The 20,094-nt window shown below is 40.9% G+C and overlaps 1 protein-coding gene across 2 annotated transcripts in view; it reads right to left on the bottom strand.

Annotated features, from left to right (window-relative positions):
• Window positions 1-20,094, bottom strand: part of GFRAL (GDNF family receptor alpha like) — a 33,429-nt gene extending 13,335 nt beyond the window's left edge. Inside the window, exons 1-6 of one of the 2 annotated variants that reach the window (XM_054062967.1) lie at window positions 20,050-20,094; window positions 15,949-16,083; window positions 8,134-8,292; window positions 6,009-6,464; window positions 5,243-5,299; window positions 3,341-3,665 (exon numbers count right to left, since the gene is read on the bottom strand). In XM_054062967.1, the coding sequence (XP_053918942.1) occupies window positions 3,341-3,665; window positions 5,243-5,299; window positions 6,009-6,464; window positions 8,134-8,292; window positions 15,949-16,083; window positions 20,050-20,071 (1,154 nt within the window). In that variant the 5' untranslated portion in view covers window positions 20,072-20,094. The remainder of the gene's footprint in view (window positions 1-3,340; window positions 3,666-5,242; window positions 5,300-6,008; window positions 6,465-8,133; window positions 8,293-15,948; window positions 16,084-20,049) is intronic. The other variant, XM_054062968.1, reaches the window with a different exon arrangement.

The following is a 20,094-nucleotide window of genomic DNA, read 5'->3' as shown; positions in this document are numbered from 1 at the left end:
AATACCAACAGGCTCAGATCCTCAGAGATGAAATACAGACAAAGGCATAAGACCAGACATCACCATGAAACCAAACCAGGCGCTGTTCCAGTTGGTCAGTTTGTTTGGCAGTGTGAAAGAAAAATGAATGTTCAATTTATTTTACCAAAAATAATCTACATCCAATGCCAACTCTTCTTTCCCCTGCACACTAACAAAATATAAAATGTCTAATGCTCAGGAGAAATTAGAAGTAATTCAGTTGACCTTAAAGATTAATTGATAGTGGGGATAAGTTAGGAGAATTAACTTGTTTCACAGCTCAATAACCTCAAGTAATTTCAGTTTATTTGTTCTTAGTGTAGAATAAAGTTGGCCCTTGATTCATTATGTATGACAATAGAAAACGAGTATTAAAAGTTAGCTAAGAAATCTGTAGACATTAATTAGAAACCAAATTAGCACTTACATTAAATGCTAGGAGCAATAAAAGTAAACTCTTCTATATTGTGCATTAATATAGTAAAACATTTTTCCTTTAACTGTAAAATTAACTTATTAATTTACTGTTGATATTGTGTAGCTGTTACAAGCAAGACAGATGGAAAAGCATGGACTGCTATGATACCAGCTAGGACATTATTGTAAATATTTTCATTACACAAGCAAGAGTTTCAAAGCAGATGCCACCTCTGTGCTAATGGATTTTTTTACTCACCTCCTGATTTATAGATATGGCCAGCCATAATTTACAGACTAATTTTGCTAATTATATCCATTTATTGTCAGAGCCAGGAAACATCAATGCTCCCAAATTAATGGGTAATTCAGCAAGTCTCCATTATGATATTACATGTGTACACATACACATGCGAAGACATACATTTGTAGTCCAGTTCTTCTTGACATAAAAAGGAGCAATTCCTGCTGACGTCAATCTGAATAGACTGCATAGAACTGAAAGTGTCTCTTGGCCTCCTGGTTTGTTGACTGCAGGTTAATTTGAGCACAGATTTGAGGTAAAATTCAGGTCTAACCCACAGGGGCATCAGTGACTACACTGAAAACCAAAGTGGGCCAGTTGACAATCCATAAATTGTGGCAATTAAGCAGAACTAAGAATATGGGCTAATAAAATCTGTAAAGTACATTGTTCTTCATGAGTTTAGTGCTTTGTGCATGTTTCAGGGCAGCTTTTTTTTCAAGTACCAATACGGTTGAGATTAATAACATAAGACAAGCTTTCTGAACAGGCCAAGTTGGCTGTAGGGTTGTTGGGTACAAAGGGTTGGACTCTACGGTGGAAAAGGTAATTACTTTAACCAAACAAACATTGTCTGGTCTGCTGCACAATTTGTGCAAACTGCTAGAGGGCAAAGGTGCAGATTGGCAGGCTTTATCTGAAGAAAGTGGTAATGATAATACACAATGGCATAGTTTGTCCAGTATAAACAGTGTTAAGAGTTATGAAAGAGGTGGAAGCAAAGTCCACACTAGATTCTAGACCTTTCTGAAAACGAACCTTTTCAGTTTACTTGTGGAATTACTTGTAGTACTGCCACAGCTGATGCAGACATCTGTGAAGATGTCAGACACAAACGATAAACTAAAAATAAATGATTAAACCCAGGAGTTAGAGGAGCAGAATGAGGCTCCCATGATCCAAGAGGAGGAGGTTAGAGACTTGCTTGCCCATCTAGACTCCCACAAGTCTATGGGGCTGGATGGGATCCACCCAATAGTATTGAAGGAGCTGGCGGATGTCCTTTCCAAACCCCTTTCCATCATCTTCCAGCGGTCCTGGCTGACTGGGGAAGTTCTACTAGACTGGAGGCTGGCTGATGTTGTGCCCATATACAAGAAGGGTTGCAGGGAGGATCCAGGGAACTACAGGCCTCTCAGTCTGACCTCAGTGCCGGGGAAAGTCATGGAACAGGTAATCTTGAGTGCTATCATGAAGCACATGCAAGAGAACCGGGTGATCAGGCCCAGCCAACATGGGTTTACAAAAGGCAGATCTTGCCAAACTAACCTGATGGCCTTCTATGACAAAATCACTCGACTACTGGATGGGGGAAAGGCTGTGGATGTAGTCTTCTTGGGCTTCAGTAAAGCCTTTGACACAGTTTCTCACAGCATTCTGCTTCAGAAACTGTCTGCCTCTGGCCTGGATGGGTGCACACTCTCCTGTGTTGAAAACTGGTTGGATGGCCGGGCCCAGAGAGTGGTGGTCAATGGAGTTAACTCCAGCTGGAGGCCAGTCACAAGTGGAGTTCCTCAGGGCTCGGTACTGGGTCCAGCCCTGTTCAATGTCTTTATCAATGACCTGGATGAAGGCATTGAGTGCACCCTCAGCAAGTTTGCAGATGACACTAAGCTGGGTGGAAGTGTGGATCTGCTGGAGGGTAGGGAGGCTCTGCAAAGGGATCTGAACAGGCTGGACTGCTGGGCCGAGACCAATGGCATGAGGTTCAACAAGGCCAAATTCCGGGTCCTGCCCTTGGGGCACAACAACCCTATGCAGTGCTACAGACTGGGGGAAGAGTGGCTGGAGAGCTGCACGGAGGAGAAGGACCTGGGGTAATGGTTGACAGCCGACTGAACATGAGCCAGCAGTGTGCCCAGGTGGCCAAGAAGGCCAACAGCATCTTGGCTTGTATCAGAAACGGAGTGACCAGCAGGTCCAGGGAGGTTATTCTCCCTCTGTACTAAGAACTGGTGAGACTGCACCTTGAGTACTGTGTTCAGTTCTGGGCCCCTCACCACAAGAAGGATGTTGAGGCTCTGGAGCGTGTCCAGAGAAGAGCAACAAAGCTGGTGAAGGGGCTGGAGAACAAGTCTTACGAGGAGCAGCTGAGAGAGCTGGGGGTGTTTAGCCTGGAGAAGAGGAGGCTGAGGGGAGACCTTATTGCTCTCTACAACTACCTGAAAGGAGGTTGTGGAGAGGAGGGAGCTGGCCTCTTCTCCCAAGTGACTGAGGACAGGACAAGGGGAAATGGCCTCAAGCTCTGCCAGGGGAGGTTCAGGCTGGATATCAGAAAAAAATTCTTCACAGAAGGAGTCATCGGGCACTGGCAGAGGCTGCCCAGGGAGGTGGTCGAGTCACCTTCCCTGGAGGTGTTTAAGGAACGTGTTGATGAAGTGCTTAGGGACATGGTTTAAGGGAGTGTTAGGAATGGTTGGACTCGATGATCCAGTGGGTCCTTTCCAACCTGGTGATTCTATGATTCTATGATAATATAAAATTGATACAATGCAGAAAAAAATGCAGTAGATGAAATATATGTCATATATATGTAAATTATTTGATCAAGTCCTTATTCACAGGCACATTACTGAGCAAAATCTTTTTTCTACTCACCTGCACAATTCATTCTCTTCACACTTCTGTATTACATTCAGACATGATGGGGGTGGAACTGCAGTAACTGCACAGGGCTTGCCGTGGAGAAGTTCTTTGGCTCTGTGGCAGGATTCATCGGACTGAGTACAATCACAAAAAGTCATCATCTGGGCAACTTCAAAAGGCATGTTTTGATAGAAGAACCTTATGGCTGCTTGACATTCTTCCATGTTGCACTTATTTACTGAGCAAACTTTAAGGTACAGGGACAACTGTTTGTTACATACTTCATCTTCAACACACTCCTTGTTCACATCCAAACAGGTTCTGTTTGCTCTGTATGCTAAAAAGAATAACAAGGTTTAATTGAAATCACAATAAAGCCCTTCTCAAGTGATGACTGGTAGTCATCCTGCCTGTGACATTCCCATTAAAACCAAGCTTGATCCAGCTGTCCCAGCATTACCTCTTTTAAGCCCATTGTGTGATATTCACATTTCTATTCCACTGCTTGACCCTCATAAGCAACCCTCCTGCAAGTTTCTGCCACTGCCGGGTAAATGAGGGAGAAGAAAGTGAAAACTGGCAAGATGGAATTTTCTTCATAGTATGTGACAGTTTCTGGGAGTTAGTGGCTAGTGAATACCTGAAGCTGGTGACATCTCCAGCACGCAGTCTTATGCTAGACCACATAATAAAAAATGGAGAAGAGAATACAAATTACATTATTTCTACTCACCTGCACAATTCATTCTCTTCACACATGTGTATTACATTCAAACATGATGTGGGTGGAACTGTGAAGAGGCCCTGCAGAAGGATCTAGACAAATTGGAGAGCTGGGCAGTCGCCAGACACATGAAGTTTAACAGAGGCAAGTGGCTGATTTTGCACCTGACACGGCAACCCTGGATATACAGACTCAGGGGTGAGAGGCTGGAGAGCAGCCCTGTGGAAAGGGATCTGGGGGTTCTGGTCGATGGCATGTTGAACATGGGCCAACAGCGTGCCCTGGCAGCCAAGAGGGCAACAGTGTACCGGGCTGCATCAGGCACAGCATTGCTGTCAGGGGAGGTTGTTGTCCTGTTCTACTATGCACAGGTGTGGCCCCACCTCAAGCACTGTGTGCAGTTTTGGGTGCTGCGGTATAAAAAGGTTATCGAGGTACTGGAGAGTGTCCAGAGGAGGCCACAAACTTGGTGCAGGGTTTAGGGGGGGAAGCCATGTGAGAAGCGGCCAAAGCCACTTGGTCTGTTCAACTTGGAGGAGATGGAGGGGAGAACTCATCACAGTTTACTTCCACAAGGGAAGGAGAAGGAGCAGGTGGTAGTCTCTTCTTAGGACCCGAGGAAATGTCAGGAAGATGAGCCAGGGGAGGCTTAGGTTGAATATTAGGAAAAAATTCTTCATGAGGAGGGTCGTGTAGAACTGGAACATCTCCCCAGGGAAGCAGTCATGGCGCCAAGACTGACAATATTCAAGAAGCATTTGGACAATGCCCTAAGACGCATGGTGTGAATTTTGGGGTTGTCTTACGCAGGGACAGGAGTTAGACTCGATGATCCTGGTGGGTCCCATCCAACTCAGGTCATTCTAAGAATCTGTGATTTCCATGCTAAAAACTAGTTCAAGTATTTCTAGCTTATTCTATAAACCTTCCAAAAAGACCTAGATAATTCTGATCCTAAAGTGCTTATGTGGTAGGATTTGCCTCTGTAAATTCAACAGGATCAAGACTGTTACCTGACATTTTTGGATTCTTATCTATTCAGTAGCTCAACTAAAAGTATGTTGGATCCATTGGCTCCCTGCTCTTCAGTAATTTAAATGTAAATTATTCATTTTAATCTCAAGATACATTGTACATTATCTGAAAACAGCTAAGAACAGCTATTAGGATTCATAAGTAAAAAGACTTACTTTGTTTGGAGAGAGCAGATAAACTCCATTGTAATTTTGTTTCCACACTAATGTTGTCTAGAACAAAAAAGAGAGAGGATTACAGGCATAAGTCATAAATCATGTCTTAGCTTAGTCCTTGACTTTAAAGTATTGGCTGTGTTGTTTGCATAGTGCCAGCAGTAAAAATAAACAAGAATGAAACAAATTAGCTTGATAATACAGGATGTGCCAGCTTTTTAACAAAGTCTAAAAGCATCAGATATATTCATTAGTTTTGGGGTGAAAGCGCAGTTTATCAATGGCTGCTGATAACATTCCCTACATAATTGTAGATCCTGTGATCTCAAGAAGAGTTTTTAGAACTGCTCAATGCAGTATAAAGTCAGGTTTCCTGTGAATAAATAAAGGCCAGAGGCATCAATGTGTTCATCAACGCACCTGGTTTTCAAGCTCAAGTGCTTGTGATGGTGTAAAGTCAAGGCAGGCAGGCAATTCTTGCTATTAGAAAATCGTTGTTATTGGACTTATATTGTTTCTTTTTATAGTGTAATACTAAAAGGCACTGATTTGTATCCGATTGTATCAAATTAACACATTGAAGGATGATAATATTTTCACTCAGGCTATAATTTTGTGATTGGATTATTAATTTGCATTTAAATAAGCCGCTTAAAACCATCCTGTTTCCAATGTTAAACTGCAAATTATTAAGAAAACCTTTTGCACAGACATATACACAGTGTTCTATGTGTGAAAGCATTCAGACTGCTGGAATACCACCAACCTTTGTCAATGTCCTGATTTTTCTCATCATCAACACGATCATCACCATAGTCATCATCATCATCGTCGTCATCATCATCATTTTCAGTAGCTGCTGAAGCTTGACTCTCTTCTGAGATTTGCAAACAAGGGTTGTTAAATATTCCCTTCCATATTTTAACACATCTCATCTGAAGCGGATCTGAGCACTTGCACTTTCCCAGTACTGTTTTCCCCAGTTCTTTCCACGCCGACAAACACTCTCGGTTCACCACTGAGAGCCTGCATTTGGCTGCGTCTGCCCGGCACGCTCGCTGGAAGCTCTTATACACTAAAAAACAGTAAGGGTCTTCTTGGCAGCGTTGTTTTGCAATACTGCAGTCGTTTTCTAATTCTTCTAGGTGTCTTTGGTATTTGGGGTATTTGTCTTGCCTAAAACTCAGTCTAGTATCTGATCTTGAGGCAGTTTCCAAATATTCTGTACAAATAGTACAAACAGACATATAAATCAAAGGGAAGATGGACCATCATCATTGGTGAGCTCAAAACAAACTCAGGAAAAGGAGAAGAGTCTTAGTGCAATGTAATGAATGGAACAGCCCTAGCTGTATTCTGAGCTGCATGTAAAAATGCAATAATTTCAGTGTCTTGAACATTAATGATCTTCCTCATGTTTAACTGTGTCCTGCTGCCCGTATAATAGAGTCTACTTCAACAATTCAGCTGCGAATAGTAATACAAGAAACCCTCACTGAAATTGCTACATGAAGGGAATAATCTCCCATAATTTTAACCACCTACAGACTGGCTATATTATGGATTATCATCTTATGATATTAGGCAATGCCTAATCACAGAATCACAGAATCACAAGGCTGGAAAGGACCCATTGGATCATCGAGTCCAACCATTCCTAACACTCCTGAGGGTGCACTCAATGCCTTCATCCAGGTCATTGATAAAGACATTGAACAGAGCTGGACCCAGCACTGAGCCCTGAATTTGTGAAGAGAGAATATAATTTCCAGAAGATGGTTGATTCATTACCTAAAAGAGTCATTTAAGGCAGACAGGGAGAATTACTCCTGAAAAGATCTACCAAGACCAATATCTATTCTATGTAGGTGAAACTAGTGCCACTCCATCTAAACTTTTTGCTGTACTGATGAGAAATGTAAACTCAATCAGAAAAAAAAATTATAAAATTGCTTAACTTTAAAAGGAACTGTTCCAATGACATCAACATCAGTTTTTAGATTCCCACTCTACTTGTTTGGGCAAGGAGTGATGGGTTGGTATATTATTATTTCTTCTGCAATAAAGCCGTGTATTCTACTACTATATGTTGTATGCTGATTGATACCAGCAGGGGGTGAAGGATCAGAGCTGAGACTCAGCCTTGGGATTCACTTTACAGACTCTCATTCACTGACTGATCTTACCTATTTTATGTCAATTTTGCTAATCATTAATCTAGGAGATGTTGGACCAGAAACTGCAAGCCTTTCATGCACCAAGTAATTTTCAATTATAGAAATCGGTTTTCTGCAGGGAAAGAGCTCTCAGGATAATGAAAAATAGCTTTGAAGGATGGGCCTATTAATTACAATGGAATCTTAGAAATGATGCAGTTCATATACAATTACAGCTTTATGAAGGCATTTACTGTCCTCCACATCCAGTAACATCTTCTAGATGTCGTGAAGATGTTCCAGTAACACAGTGTGACACAACTGCAGAGCTGTGCATCCCCATTCACCCACACTCCTGTTCACAGGGTGACTGGATAAGGTTGGTACTCTATACATAACATAAATCCAGTGGCACTCAAGCCTTCTTGGGCGTCAAGTAGCCCTCAACACACATAGTATTTTCATTCTTGCTTTCCACCAGATTAAGCAAGAGCTTTCAAAAAACATTTCAGCTTCTTACATGCCTTTAATTGGTTTTATTTATGTTAAAGCAGATATGACATTGTTTTCATATGTATGTTGCCGAGTCAATATCATATGAAGGACAAAACTAGTTTTTGGGGGAATAATCAGATTTGGGAAATATGCAAAGAAACTTGAACCCAGTTAAAATGAAGCTTACAAAATTATATATTTTGTTTTCTTCTTTATAATTAAATCTTTATGTTTAGTTACCTTTATCAATGCTGCACTGTTTCCCAAGGAAATTCGTGATGCTACAGAAATCATCTGTAGTGCAGACACAGTTTTTAAATTCTGGATATTCGTCAGCCAGGACCTGGATGATTCTATTACATCCAATAGTGTCTTCCGCCTTGCATCTATTACCTAGAACTTACCATAAAAATTATAACGTTGTTAATGTTTATGAATGCTTAAGGGATATGATTGCATAAAACACTTCAACTGAAGCACAAACATAACGTTTTGCCAAGAGAAGAGAGTTTGAAGAAAACCTGTCATAATTTACAAATTTTAAATACTATTCAGAGGGATGTCATAAAGTTGTGGTATTGTCTTCTTTTATTCATCTGACCCATTGTCAGAACACCTCTTTCTGTTCTCTTGTCCAAAGTACCTAAAACCTGAAACTCATATCTTTTATTCTAGTTAGATGTGATAACAGAGACGAAACTAAAAATGTACACAGGAATCAAAGGGCACATCCTGAACTGAGGCAAATCTTGATCCTGTATAGAAATCAGGTGCCTGGTACAGAGACAGGAACTCACAGTGCAGGCTAAGGTACTGCCACGTAATGGAGCGAGAGGGGGGATGTAGTAGGGCAGGCTCAACCCTGTGATAATGATGACGCTAATCCCATGTTGAGGGATGTTGTTGCTGGTTCAGATACCTCATTCTCATGAGAATGGCATGAGCCTACAAGTGCCTGGTTATTTGGATATGCCCTTGGACTGCCATCCTATACAACTTCACTGAGTGAATTTGGCAATGAAAACAAATTTAAAGTAGTCCAAGAGTATTTTTTATAATAAAAATAACAGAGAAGTTAACATAAAGAATGCAGAAACCTTAGTTCGCCAATCCAGTTTCAAGTTCTTTGCTTCCATGTGCACTTGGAGTCAACGACAAAGACATTCACAAAGGCTGTCAGATCATATTTTCCTTGTATGAGTAGCTAAAATAAAGAGCACGTACTAGGTTGTGCTACAAAGACAAATTAATCAACTGCCTACTATCCAGACTCATGATTTCAAAAATATTTTGTTACCTACTATTGCTTAAGGAAGTTAGAGATTACTTCCTTAGTTAAGAGTTAAGAAAGTTACATAAGAAGCAATTTAATTCCATTTAAAAATGTTTTGTTTTGTGAAAGCCATGGTCTACCTTGTCAAACCAGGTATGCGGGTCCTCAAACCAGCACATTTACTCTCTTTGATTAGTGGATATTAAGCATCTCACAATACGTAGCATAACAGGAATATGTGGCTCACAAGATCCAGTCTGGTCACAGGGCAACATGAGGTTTGGTTTTAATCTACTGAGCACACATGCTATCGTCTCTGCCCTGTCAATGGTGATGTCTCGTTTTCTGCTTTGCCAGGTGATTAGCGTAAAGAGACTGTGCGCCCTAGTAGAACTGTAAAGTTAGCAGCCACGTGTCACTGCCACCATGGTCAAGATTTAATGTGATTATAGCTTTAATGTCACATATATTGTTGACACAAATAGCAGAGGATGATAGTCTAGGCAAAGGCCTGCAAGGGGAAACAGTGCATTTTGCCTCTGCCTGCAGGAATGAATATTAGCTGTTCCAGAGTGCACATCCCCATTCTGCCACCACAAAATCCTTTTTCAAACAGTGTCTGCATTATCCTTTCTCCAGTTGCTGTTGATAAGGAGGCCTTGGCGATGTACTAGCATGTGCACACTGCAGGGAGTTGTCACAGTCTAGGAAGAGATATAGCTCTAAACTTCTGTGCCCTCTTCTCCTCTTGTATCAGCAAAGGAGGAGGTCATGGTGCCCAGGCTGTATCTCTCCAACCCCATCTCCAACTTGTCTTCTGCATTTTAGAAGTAAAGCATGACCCTGACCTTTAGCCCTCACATTTCTTTCTCTTTCTAATAGCCCAGGAGCTCAGGAGATCCAAATAGGAGCTACTGGAAGTCATAGACATAGGACACTCCCTGATCGTAAAGATAAGATGGAAAGTATGTAGTAACATGGGAATTACGGAGACCCATGGAGGTCAGTAGATATTCTGCTCTACCTTTTATCAAGTGAGTAATGGATAAGAAAGGTATTTCAGGAGACAGTTTCAGGAGGACAAATTCCAGGTGCAGAAAAAGAGCAAAGAAGATCAGGAGTTGCTTGTGCAAAAATTAGCTAATTTACAAAATTTATGACTGCTTTCTTCAAGGCCCTGAGGACACATCAGGGGTGAAGGTAGTAGAGATAGGAAAATAAGAAATACAAACCCCACAATATTTTATGCAGCATCTCAGCCTCCCTTAGCACATCTGTCTTCGTGACACTAACAAGCTGTGGTTAGGAGTCAGGCACAGGGGCTACATTCAGAGCAGCCTTGTGTGCTGTGAACACACCGTGCTGAATCACGGCAGCTGACAACCAGGGGGTGAGAGGTAGGTTGTGGGGTTATGAACACACAAAGGGCATAGACAGAATCAGGAAGCCTGTCGGATTTATGGGGTTCACTTGCCTGGGCTCTTGAAAGCTGTGTAGAAATAACCTACTATCAGTATTTGTCTGTTTGTGCACTGTGTTGATTCAGCTGTGATGAACAGCAGAAAATATTTTATTGCTGGTTTTCAATTATTGTTGCTTTATCATTGATTATTTCTAGGTAATATATCTTAGCTCATACATATGCTTCCAAGGCATTCACAAAAAATTCTCTCTGAGATAATGCTTGGGAGCCGTTATTTATATTTTTTTAAATTTATATATACCTTTATGTGGGACCACAGACAGAAGCACAAGAGTAAAAAGTGACATTTCCTGGGTGATAATCTCTGTTCTTGCATGGTCAGCTCTTAAGTAATCTCAGTGGGTATCACATTTGAGGACTGCAGAGAAGAGCACTGAGTTTTCCTCTCTCGCACTGGTGAGACCACACCTGGAGTGCTGTGTCCAGTGCTGGGGGACATGGACATAATGGATTGGGTCCTGCAAAGCACCACCAATGTGATTAATGGACTAGATCATCTGTCTTACAAGGAGACACTGAGAGGTGGGATTGCTCAGCCTGAAGGAGAGAAGGCTGAGGAGGGTACTGATCCATCTATCTGTGCGTAGAAATACCTTAGGGAGAGCATTGAATAAAGCAGGGGCAGACCTCTCACTGTTATCCAGTGACAGGACAAGAGGTATAAACTGAACTACAAGAAATTCCATCTCAAGTCAGAAAAAAACTTTTTTACTATGAAGGTCATCTAACAATGGAAGAGGTTACCCAGAGGGGTTTTGGTGCCTCCATCATTGAAGATATTAAAAATCCAACTGGACAGAGTCCTGGAAGAGATCCTGCAGTTGATCCTGCCTGAGTTAGATCATAGAATCACAGAATCATAGAAAGATTTGAGAAGGAAGGGAACTTAAAGATCATCTAATTCCCACCCCCCTGCCATGGGCAGGGACATCCCACTGGCTCAGGCTGCCCAAGGCCCCATCCAACCTGGTCTTCAACACCTCCAGGGATGGGGCAGCCACAGCTTCCCTGGGCAACCTGTGCCAGTGCCTCACCACTCTTATTGTGAAGAATTTCCTCCTTATGTCTAGTTTAAATCTTCCCCTCTCCAATTTAAAGCTGTAAAAAGGTTTCCAGAGAAACCTTAGATCATGTTTATCTAAGGAAAATAAACTCTTACTTTCAAAGCTAATTCAAAATGCGATTTCTTAATATTTGAGCAATCTGAGATTTCTTTTTGTTTTGAATCCAAATGTTTCCAGTTCTGAAAAATTAAGAAAATGTATATTCATGGTTAAACCAAAGATCAGAAATTTGTATTTTATATCAGTGAAATAACAAAATCCAAACCTTAAAATCTTCATTCTGCAGTGATGAAATATTTCTGACATTTTTCAAAGCAAAAACTGTGGGTTCCATCAAAAGTAAATATTTCAGTCTTTTCCATCCAGATCTGGAAGGTGACTTTATTCTCACCCTCTTTTTCTTTTTCAAAGCATCTTGCAACAGAAAAGGAAGTGGGAGAAGGATTGGACTAAGAGGACTATAAACTGAGACTCTGAAAATGCTACTGTAGTAGTAGGGGAGCAGTGTTGGACAGTTTGACAGAGAAAGAAGGGACTTAGGCAGTCATCTGGAGAGTGCCCCCTATAATTTATAATGAAGCTAGTAAAAGGAATATTTGTTCCATTTCATGCTGCCTTCAACTAACATACTGCTGCTCAGCCTTTCCCATTCATACAGCTCATCAATTAAGTATTTAGTCTTGTGCAAATACATTACTTCTGTCACATAGTATAATGTTATTCTTACTAATAATGCTGCTATTAGGTTTTCTGTCATTGTTTCTGTGGGCTCTCTGAGAGGTACCATCAGCGACTGCAGGTTTATATCTTCTGGGGTCATGGAACCTAATAACCACACTTAAAATAATTTGTCCTAGACCCAACACAATATTTGAGTGCCCTGCCATGCTGAAGAGACCTTGTTAAAGATTGTTATCCTAAGGAAATATAGAGATGGGAAAAAAAACAAGCCATCACAACTATTTATTGGCAGCAGATTTCCCTGACCCAATTACAAATACCATTAATATCAGTGAATAATCAAATAAGGCAATAAGTGAGGGAAATCACATATTATGAGACAATGCAACAAATCCAAAGAGGAGACCACAGAAGTCATCATGCTGGCCTGCTTCATCTAGTTGCAGGGTATGATGAAGCGACCTTCCAGTACCTGAAGAGGCTACAGGAAAGCTGGGGAGGGGCTATTCATAAAGGCTTGTGGTGATAGGACTCAGGGCAATGAGTATAAACCAGAGAGGGGCAGATTTAGACTGGACATTAGGAAGAATTTCTTCACCATGAGAGTGGTGAGACACTGGCACAGGTTGCCCAGGGAGTTTGTGGATGCCCCATCCCTGGAGGTGTTCAAGGCCAGGTTGGATGGGCCTTGGGCAGCCTGAGCCAGTGGGAGGTGTCCCTGCCCATGGCAGGGGGGTTGGAACTGGATGATCTTTAATGTCCCTTCCAACCTAAATGGTTCTATGAATCTATGTTTCTATGATTTTATGAAGAACAGGCTACAATACAAATCCTGATCTTTATGACAAGTAGTCTTGGTGCTAATGCCTTTGTGAATGATGTGAGAGAAGTAACTTCCTATTTGGGGAAGAGATTTGATTCTAGAGAGCTCATCTTTAGGTCATTAACTTCAGCCTGAAAGTACTGCATATTCCAATACTTTTTTTTCCTAACAGCAGCCATATCTTTTGAAATTGTTCCACTTCACATAAAATATTTAAAAATCTCAGTAGAACATGAGCTGAAACCCATTTCCTTTGGGGACTGTTCTAACCATTAGGTTATCATGTATTTTTCATTTACTCTGTCTGTTCTTAAAAGTACTCAGCCTTTCTATGCAAAGAAGATATGTGTCTGAAACACGACACATTAAGAAAGACCCCTTGGAGAATTTTCTGCTCTAATTATTTTGAATACTGCCCTGTGACTTGAGACACTTGGGTTCAAATCTCTGCAACAAATCAGTTGAGATATTCAGAGATATTCAGGTATCTCGCATTGCAGGTGAATGTTCTAGCAATTTGCTATTGAGGATGAAGTAAGGCAGCACCTCCTGCTGCCTGGCTTCCCAAACAGTCCAGACATGAGACTGGGTACTGACATCAAGACAGACAGAGGGACATTCACTTTACTAACTCTGCTGCAGCTGAGGCTCAGAACGCATTATGGCATGAGGACATGGCTGGTTCATTTCAAATAATCTCAATATAAGGAGAAGGGAGGTTTCCATGGAGATATAGTTACCTCTGATTCTCAGTGACAGAAAACCTGCCTTACGTATTTAAGTTGCTCAAAATTGCAGTTATCACAGAATCGTAGAATGATTTGGATTGGAAGGGACCTTGAAAGGTCATCTTGTCCAACTCCCCTGCAATGAGGGGAGACATGTTCAACAAGATCAGGTTGCTTAGAGCCGCATCCCACCTGACTTTTAGTGTTTCCAGGGATGGAGAATCTCCCAGCTCTCCAGGCAACCTGTTCCTATGTTTCATCAGCCTCATTGTAAAAAATTTCTTCCTTATATCTAGTCTAAATCTATTCTCTTTTAATTGTAAACCATTACCCTTTGTCTTACGGGAAGAGCTAGGCCCTACTAAAAGGTTTGTCTCCATCATTCTTCTAATCCTCCTTTAAGTACTGAAAGGCCGCAATAAGGTCTCTCCAGAGCATTCTCTTCTCCAGGTGGAACAACCTGAACTCTCTCAGCCTTTCTTCACAGGAGAGGCGTTCAATCTCTCTGATCATTTTTGTGGCCCTCCTCTGGACTTGCTCCAAAAGATTCATGTTTTTCCTGCCTTGAGGACTCCAGAGCTTGACACAGTTACATACCTAAGTACCCTTGGCTGCATTTAAGAACAGGACTAAGGCCTCGGCTAAACTAATGGCAAGTGACTGTGTCTATAGTGCTGTGCATTTGCATGGCACCTGGTCTCAACCGAGCCAACCACACTGTGAAGACAATGTGAGCACAAAAGGAAGTTTTGTGCAGCCGGAGTGAGAGTAAAACAGTTTAGTTGTATGGATATATGCTACCCCATGACAATTGAGCTCAGGGACAGAAAATAGTCCCTGGGCCACTATATTTGCTAGTACTGATGTAGCCTTAGCAGATCAAGGCCCTTGATATTTATCAGTCAGCAACAGTGTCAGCAATAGCTTCATCCAATGACATTATCACTCTTCTTCCCCCTTCCATACTCACAGCACCTGACAACTGAATACTCAACATTTAAGAGCACGGTCTTGGAGGGATTTAAAGAAAAAGAGACATGGTGACTAATACCCATGATTTGTTCAAGATGATAGTAGGCCTTCAGAGAAAGGAACATTTTCATCTGAACAACAGAGATTATGACACGTTTCAGGTCAAACATAATACCTGGTCTTCCTCCACTGAAAACATACTTTTCTTGACTAAGCATTGAATACACAATAAATAGACACAGAGATTGACTTTTTACTTTCAATTACGTTAGAATCTGTTTAACAGTTCAAGGAGGTTTAGTCACATTGTAATCTGCACTCCCTGCAAGTGAAACACTCCGATGTGTACTATTCACTGAATAAATACAATGTGCCTTCCTACAACACACCATTACCTGAGGTGTGCTTTATTCGCTTGGCTTCTCATTCTGATATAATATTTGAAAATTACTCTAAGTAACTACTGCATTGTTTTAGATATTGTGTGAGATCACAGAATCATAGAATTGTTCGGGTAGGAAGGGACCTTAAAGATCATCCAGTTCCAACCCTCCTGCCATGGGCAGGGACATCCCACTGGATCAGGCTGCCCAAGGCCCCATCCAACCTGGCCTTGAACACCTTCAGGGATGGGGCACCCACAAACTCCCTGGGCAACCTGTGCCAGTGTCTCACCACTCTCATGGTGAAGAAATTCCTCCTTAAAATGACAGTAAGCTGGGCTGGAACTTTTTTCTAGCTGCATGCTCGACTTGTTTAACAGGATCATATAAGAGCATCATTTTTGCTGAAATTAGACTTCTTGTTTCAGACTCTGATTTTTTTCATAGCCCAGAAATTTCATTTGTCACCTTACTGAAGAGACAGTACGACTATTCTTGAAAATATTTTTGGCTGTAGTCAAGGATTTCTGAAGTTGACTGTCTTCTGCCATCATTTACTCTTTGAAATCTCACCAACACTATGATAAACTATGAATATGCAATAATTCAGCCATTCAAAATAAAGCTCTGTACACCCTAAAGAATTACCTGAAATATTGCAGACATGCTCAATGACATTCCAGAAACTCTCACACCCATTTGCAGCATTTATACATTGCTCCCTCAAATGCAGACAGTCAGTAGTCTGGGCAGTAGATATACTTGTGAAGTACACGAGCAACACTGTAAAAACAGAATATAACGACTATTTCATACCACAGATATTGAAATGACCTTTTTCATTTACACTTAGATTATAGCAATATAATTTACTGTAGTTAGATTCAAATTTTCTACCAGAAATTTTCTAAAAGAATAAACCTTTTCCTCAGTTTCACAACTGGAAAAGTAAATATAAATTCAAATTTTATGTTTTCAAAGTTACAGTGTGGCATATCTTGTATTTTTTACCCCAGTTTATAATATTAACCATAGATCTATAAGACATGTGTCCATAGATATATAGAAATGACTGCTGTCTAAGATCCATAATAGATTCTGGAACAGAAGACCATTTAAATTCAGAGGAACCAGCATTTTATTTTGACTGAGACTATATGGGAATTCCTATGATTTGATACATCAATTAGATTTGACAGCTACACAATTGTTGGATAATAAATTATGTTTTATTTCATAATAGAGTGCTCTTCAGTCTCTTTGGTTTTACTTCACAAACGCATCATTCTTTGAAAGCAACCCCCATATTATGTCTTTATCTGTTTCCCTGAGTGCACTGAACTTAAAGGCTGTGAAAAGGCATGAGAAAATTCTGAAACTGAAGACTGAAATGGAGGTTTCAAGGTAAAGTATTTTAAATCAGCACCACCATCAGCTTATCGGTAGAAAATTCAATTGCCTTGCTAAGAAAGAAAAATCATTTGGGGTTTAGCTCTTTCATCAGCATTCCCATGGTAATACAACCTCTAATTTGTAACCATGTGTCTTAATTTTCTACAAAATTAAGTTTTGGATTTCAGGCCTTATCGAACTAGCCGCTGAACACCTGATGGGAGTGTTTTCCTTAGGTATTGAAGGGCACAGCATCTCCTAGATCAAGTCTCCTTTTCTTCCTTATGTTCTGGCAATATGAAATTTGAGGAATTTCCAGCACTGCTTAATGCCTTAATAATTTGCAAAAGGCATGAAATATTTCTTCAGGAGTTGTCCAGACCCTCTTCAGAAAAATGAAGGGTTTCCAGTAAGGTATTTGAGAAATACGAAACATCGAATAAGGCTTTTAGTGATCTTTAAGAGTGATGACTGTTCAGAGGTGATGCCATCCCTTCTGGAAATGACTTACCTGTGATACAATAGTTCTGCTGTAGGGAACACTTTCTGGATGCATGTTGATAAAGATGAAGCAACATTTAATACTCTATAACTGACAGGTACAACAACATCTAGTGTGCCTCAGAGACACAGAAGAGGCCACGTGTTCTTACCATAAAAGGGTGAATGAAGCTGGTGCTAATCCTTTCCGATCTGTGCGTATTCCTGCCAGTTCTCAGGCCAGTGCAGGGCTGGTTGTGAGATTAGTGATTTCCAGCCTGAAACACTCTTTAAGCGTTTCTATCAGTCAGCCTGGGAGACTGAGCAATAGAAACAGCTTCTGCCACTTGACATTGAGGAATGTGCAGCTTATTCATCCAAAGGGACAATTTTGGCTTGTTAACATAACATTGTGGACTGCCCCCAAAATTCCTTCTAATTGTGGAATTAGTCACTATTCATACAGATGACATCGAAAAAAAAAGGGTTGTCATACACCTTATAGGTGAAAACAATTGTATACAGGAGATAATGCAAAGTTACAAACCCAGGAACTTTTTAAGAAAGAGTATTTTGCTGGGTGACCATTTACCTGTTTTGTAGATACTAACGTGACAGAAGGTTTATGCATCTAATTAAGATCTGCAGCATAAAGACTCTGCACTGTCTTTCTTCTGTTAAGACGACTTTTCAGAACCAGTGGCTGAAAATGAATATTCAAAGCAGGACTGATTAAACAGCTAATTAGCAGCTCCTGCTCCTTTGTAAGGATTATTTCAGAGTGTGTTTATTTCAAACCCACCTGGAAGCTGTGCCCATAAAAGGGAGGAGGTGCTTTTGTAAAATAAAGGACTGAGTCACATAATCTATGATTAAAACTAATTCAGTGTAAGAGAGGACTTAGATCTGGAGTAGATCGAATGACATTCTACGGATGGGGTTTTTTTTGCCTCAGCAGTACTCAGGGAGTATAGTGTGGCAAGCCTACAGGTAAGAAAGTGGCCTATATGATTTTAGAATCCAGTGCACTGTAGCTTATGGAGCTTTTTAAGTTGGCAGCTATTAATCTAGTAATTCGCTTTAGCTATTTGTTCTAGTGTTTGGAGTATTCGGTGACTGTTTTCTACATAGAAGGGTTCAGGGCATCTAAGAGGTAGTTTGTAGCCAAAACTTTTAGAGGGATCCATTTTGATAGAAAGATACTTAAATTTAGATTTCTACATGTGTCTTTATTTCTGTAATGGTGTCTATGAATTCACCGTTTAAGTCTAAAATTCCCTGTTCTGAAGGATTTGATGTCTAAAATGAAAAGGAGAGGAGGGGGTGGAAAGGACATTTTAGCACCTTCATTTCACAAATTGGGAACTGAGGAATGGAGGAACTACAGTTTTTCTCCCAAGACTACGTGATTATTACCTTGCAGATAATAATGAATAATGTGAAACAAAGCTGTGGTTTCTAACCAACTGCAAGTGCAGCAAGATCACAGAATCATAGAATCACTAGGTTGGAAAAGACCTCTTAGATCATTGAGGCCAACCATTCCTATCAGATTGCTAGCTTCAAAAAAGAAAGGCAAGTTGTAGTGGAATATAGTTTTAATATAGCTGACAAGTGATAAAGGACAACTTTATTCTAACAAAACCTGGGGCAGAACTACCTACAAAATGTTTTTAAGAGTGGAATGTGAATTCAGAGTAGTGGGACATTAAAGAGAGAAGCAGCACGTATACAGTATGTAGAGAGGGGAAAAGGAGAATAAAAGAGATTAAGATATACTTGTAGATATGAGTATACAAGTATATACAAGTGTATACAAGTAGATATAAGTATAGAAGTATATACAAGGATACAAGATACAGTTGTAACTTTAAGAATGCTCATTGTATTCTCTTCTTCCAATTCCCTCTGTATGGGCTTTGTTGATTTTCCCTTTTTTCTCCATTGAAACCCAAAGGGGCTATCAATAGTCCTCTTCGTAGCACTGCCACCACTAACCACTTTCCACTTCACAAACAAGTGGCTGCATTTAGACAAGGCAAACTGTAGTTGAATATAGTTTGAATATAGCTGAAAAGTGATAAAGGACAACTTTATTCTAACACAACCCAGGGCAGAACTATCTACACAATGTTTTTAACGCTGGAATATGAGTTTAGAGTAGTGGGATGTTAAAGAGAGAAGCAGCACATATACAGTATGTGGGAAGAGAGGGGGAAAGGAGAATAAAAGAAATTAAGATATACTTGTAGATATAAGTATACAAGTATGTACAAGTATACACAAGTATATAGAAGGATACAAGATATACTTGCATATAATTGTAGATATAAGTATACAAATGTATACAAGTGTACAAGATATATTTGCACATACTTGTAGATATACATATACAAGTATACACAAGGATATAAGATGTAGTTGTAACTTTAAGAATACTCATTGTATTCTCTTCTTCCAGCTCCTTCTCTACAAGATTTGTTGATTTTCCCCTTCTTCTCCATCTAAACCCAGAGGGAACTGTCAATAGCCCTCTCCGTAGCACTAACTGCTTTCCACTTTGCAAACAAGTGGCTGCATTTAGACAAGGCATCCCATTTGCAAGTCTCCTCGCTCGTTCAACTTCTTATCAGTGCGACCCCTGCTCCCCTGCCTTTGCCTCTCGCATCAGATACCCTACACAGCTGAAGAAGTCGCAGGACCAGGACATCGCACACCGGTGCAAACCCCACACCTGCTCCCGTCACTTTGAGCCTCCCCAAGAGAAAGAGGCGCGAGGGATGGAGCTGCAAGAGGGAACCCGCGGAGAGGACAGGATCTGCGGGGCTGAAGCGGAGGTCTCGGAGAGGCTGGGGGCTGCCTCCCGCCTTCACTTACCGAGGCAGAGCAGCACGGCCATGGCCGGCCCCGCAGGCGGCTGCA

The sequence above is a fragment of the Cuculus canorus genome, chromosome 3, assembly GCF_017976375.1.
Source record: "Cuculus canorus isolate bCucCan1 chromosome 3, bCucCan1.pri, whole genome shotgun sequence".
Taxonomy (NCBI): domain Eukaryota; kingdom Metazoa; phylum Chordata; class Aves; order Cuculiformes; family Cuculidae; genus Cuculus; species Cuculus canorus.
This window is presented reverse-complemented; position numbering and strand designations above follow the sequence as displayed.